At 33.1% G+C, this 4,141-nt stretch overlaps 1 protein-coding gene across 1 annotated transcript; it reads right to left on the reverse strand.

Annotated features, from left to right (window-relative positions):
• Positions 1-1,801: 1,801 nt before the first annotated feature.
• LOC131607033 (epsin-3-like) lies at positions 1,802-3,481 on the reverse strand. The gene is made up of 3 exons (XM_058879090.1): positions 2,987-3,481; positions 2,737-2,898; positions 1,802-2,562 (listed from the first exon to the last, which is right to left on the reverse strand). Exons 1-3 carry the CDS (start codon positions 3,211-3,213, stop codon positions 2,028-2,030), a joined length of 924 nt encoding a protein of 307 aa, XP_058735073.1. The 5' UTR covers positions 3,214-3,481; the 3' UTR covers positions 1,802-2,027.
• Positions 3,482-4,141: the final 660 nt, after the last annotated feature.

Genomic DNA, 4,141 nt, shown 5'->3' on the forward strand with positions numbered 1-4,141 from the left:
CATAAGTGATAATGGTGATCAGACTAAAGAAGCCATGATGGGTGAGTCAGAACCAATTGATCACAAATAAGTCATGAAAGATGAGAATTGGCAAGGTTCTATGAAGGGAGATTTGTGGTCAATGGAGAAGAAAAAAAATCAAGGAATTGGTCAAGCACTCAGAAAAAAAGTTATAGATGTAAGTTAGGTATACAAGTTGAAGTTAAGAACAAATGGTGAAACTGCCAAGTATGGTACAAGATTGGTGGCAATAGGATTTCTTCAAAAGGATGGAAATGACTTCAATGAAGTCTATGCACCAATATCTAACTTCAATAATACTTGTGGTGGCCATTGCACCATATAGAGGTTTGAAAATTTATCAACTAGATTGAAGTTAGCCTTTCTTAATGGACTATTAGAAGAAGAGGTCTATGTCAAGCAACCATCGGGTTTTGAGATAAAAGACCAATAAGAAATGGTATAGAGGTTGAGAAAGGCACTATATCGATTGAAGAAAGCACCTAGAGCATGAAATAAGAGGATTGATGACTTCTTACTAAAGCTAGGTTTCAATAAGTGATCATCTGAACATGGAGTGTATGTGAAATGATCAAATGAACAAGACCAAGTCATCCTATGTCTCTATGAGGATGATTTATTGGTGACATATTCTAATGAGATTGAATCAGAAAAGTTCAAGGCCGACATGGAAAATGAGTTCAAAATGTTAGACATAGGAACTTTGGCATACTTCGTAGGAATGGAGACTGTGAATTAAAATATAGAGTTTTCTTGCATAAGAAGAAATTTGTAGAAGATATTTTGAAGAAGTTCATAATGAGTAATTTCAGTCCTACAGTTACACAAATGGAAATTAATATCAAACTGAAGAAGAAATTAGATGAAGAGTTGGTATATATCACTTTGTACAAGCTGATAATTGGCTCATTAAGATATCTTTGCAACACAAGACTAGATATATGTCATAGGGTAGGATTGATATGCAAGTTTATGGAGAAATCAAGGATATGTCATTTGCTTGCAGCTAAGAGAATCATGAGATACATTAAAGATACAAGAGATCATGGAATTAGTGCCACATCAACGAAACACCAAGATATAGGCTAAGGTTTGTGGTTATTTTGACTTAGATTGGAGTGGTAATCAAGATGAAAAAAAGATCACAACATGTTATTTGTTCATGATGGGAGCAACACCAATTTCACGAGGCCAAAGAAGCAATAGATTGCAACTTTATCTTTGTATAAGACAGAGTATGTTGTATTCTCTTATGTTGTCTGTCAAACAATGTGGTTTGAAATATTATTGGAGGAGTTGAATGTAAGTGACATTATGAAGATTAAATTACTAGTGGATAATAACTCATCAATTGATCTAGAAAATCATCCAATAAACTATGGTAGGATAAAATACATAGAAATAATGTATCATTTTCTCTTGAATAAAATTAGTAGAGAAATGTTGAAGATTTAATATTACAACTAATCGATATTCTAGCCAAATTCTTGAAGGAAAAAAAAAAGGTTAAAAGGCCTTAAAAAGTTAATTAGAATAGGAAGTTGAGAAAAAATTTATAATATTTTTAATAAACAGAATCTGACTAGATTTAAATATGTTAGGATCCTATCGGTATCCTATTCCCACCCTAGTTGTAAGTCTTTAAATAGCCTTCAATTAGTTCTTATTTCCCTTTGATACCAATTGGCCCATGTTGAGCAAGAATTACCCCAACTAAAAGAGAGGATCCTAACATGTTTACAAAATATTTCAATCTAATGTCTAGAACTTGCCAAAACTCTTTCCACTTAAACAGGTAGGTGTAAGACAGTCCTTACCCAGAGTAAACTGTAAATATAGCAATTTACATGCCAATATCTATCTTTATAGTTCAGCAAAAGTAAACTATAACCATTGAAAGAAGGTTCTATCAAAAACACAATAATAAACCACATACATACATGATTACTTGTACAACATTTGAAAGTAACTAGTTGACTCAACTCAAATCTAAATTACTTCAAAATTCAACACCCTTGTAGTATTCCATCTCTAGCAGAAAGCAATGATGCAGTACCATGCACTTCTGTTGTTGAATTAAAGGGATGATCATCTTCTATTTTGAACCTTCCCATCCTAGAATAATCATCCTCTCCTAACTCCAAAAGTGATTGTGACTCCCCATTCAAGTTCCATCCCATGTTTTCTTTAGAACTTGATTCAGATTTCTGAATCAGTTGATTTTTCCCAATATCATCATCATCATCCTCTTGGTATATCATCATGGTTTTCTTCACACTATTCATCTTTTTGAAAGATGAGTTCTTTTCCTGATCTTCTTGGTTGTTTGAGTCTGAGTTACATCTACCAAGTGTTGTTGGCAAGGATTTCTCACGTAGAATGGCGCTTGCTGGAGTCGATTTTTGATTGAAACTTCCGAATCCTTGAATACCTCTTGATAATTTTCTAGCATTGTTTCTTTCTTCCTTGAGAAGTGTTCCTTCCTCCAACAGTTTCATTACTCTCTCTGATTTCTTTCTCACAGTTAGGCCCCAATTGAACCTGCAAATGATCTTGTATCAGTATTATCAACATAAAAAATTTCAATGATCAGTTATGAAGCAGACACCGACACCGACACCGACACCGACACCGACACCTACACCTACACCTACACCTACACCTGACACTCTGATACCAATAATAATTTGAAGCAACGAAACAAAAAAGGCATACCCATTATCATCAATAAATTGAAAACCGTTTAGCTGGTTAATAACATCTTTATCACACTGAAACTCCTCTGCTACGCTTTCTGGTCCATGAGTCAACAAGTGCTCAAGCACAATCAAGGAATTATAAGCACCCCTCCAATTCTTCTTCTCAAATTTAACCAACCTATTTCAGAATCACACAATTTTTCCATACATCATCATAATCACAATCTAGAACACAACAAAAAATAAAATGAAAAATTGAAAAATACCTTGTGTGTAGAATCTCTATAATCCTGGAATAATCATCAAGATCAAAAGCAGCTTTTGAAATTGATCTAAGGGTCACAGTAGTTGGAGCCCATGGATTTCCATTGGTTGCCTCTTCTACCATCAGTTGTGCAGGGGTGACATCTGTTAGAGCCAATCTAGCAGTTTTGATTTTCTCTTTGAGAAAGAAAGAGGCTTGTTTCTTGAATTCAAAGAAAGAGGTACTCATTTTTTTTGGTGGTGTTGTTTTTGGTTCAACACTGTGAATTGAATGCTTAAGGATATAGAAAATAAGAGAGAGAAAGAAGAATATAGAAATTGGATTTGGGTTATAGGTTTAATTAGTAAAAGAAGGTGAGGTCAGAAATTTCAACTAATCCATTAATTAATCTGATTAAGATTGTAATTATTATAAATGTAACGACCCTTTGGCACGATTGATGGTTAATGTTTGAAAAGTACGGTTATTGAATATAGGAATGACATATGTGATGTTTGGAGGTTGATATAAAGTTTTTCATTTAATTTAATTTAATTTATGTATGACGCTTTCTAATATTTAAAATTGTGAACTAATTTATGAATCGGATTAAATCGGTGATAATAAACTAAAAATAAAATTGTGAAGTCGTAACCGAGGAGTGAAGATGGTTTACTTTTGAAGTTTGAATTGTATTTAGAAGTCGGTAATTTTTTAAGGTCGGCATAGGCAATTAATGGTGTGTGTGTGTGTGAGATGAGCCAAACTATGATGTAGAAGGTAGTGGACTGCCAATATCATGTGTCCATATCATGCTCTTCTTGTTTATGGTGATGTATACTTGATGTATCTGTCTATAGTAATGTTTTATAATATAGCATAACCTAAAAACAAGAATTTGATGAGAAAATTGGATTTTTGGATTTTTTTTAACTTTGAATTTAGTTGGTTATGGGTATCTTTGTCCAATTAAAAAATATAATCTCTAATCTCATCTCTTATCTCTTGAGTCTCTTATGCATCACGCACACGTTGTTAAAAATGTTTCTGTTTTTGTTGATGTACATTTGAAAGCACATTTTTTTAAGTAGGTACATCTACGGAAACATAAAAAGTATAATGAACGTTGGAAAAATTCAAATTATTTTAGTTCAGTAGATCTTCTGGAGATGTATCT

This window comes from Vicia villosa, linkage group LG5, assembly GCF_029867415.1.
Source record: "Vicia villosa cultivar HV-30 ecotype Madison, WI linkage group LG5, Vvil1.0, whole genome shotgun sequence".
Lineage (NCBI taxonomy): Eukaryota > Viridiplantae > Streptophyta > Magnoliopsida > Fabales > Fabaceae > Vicia > Vicia villosa.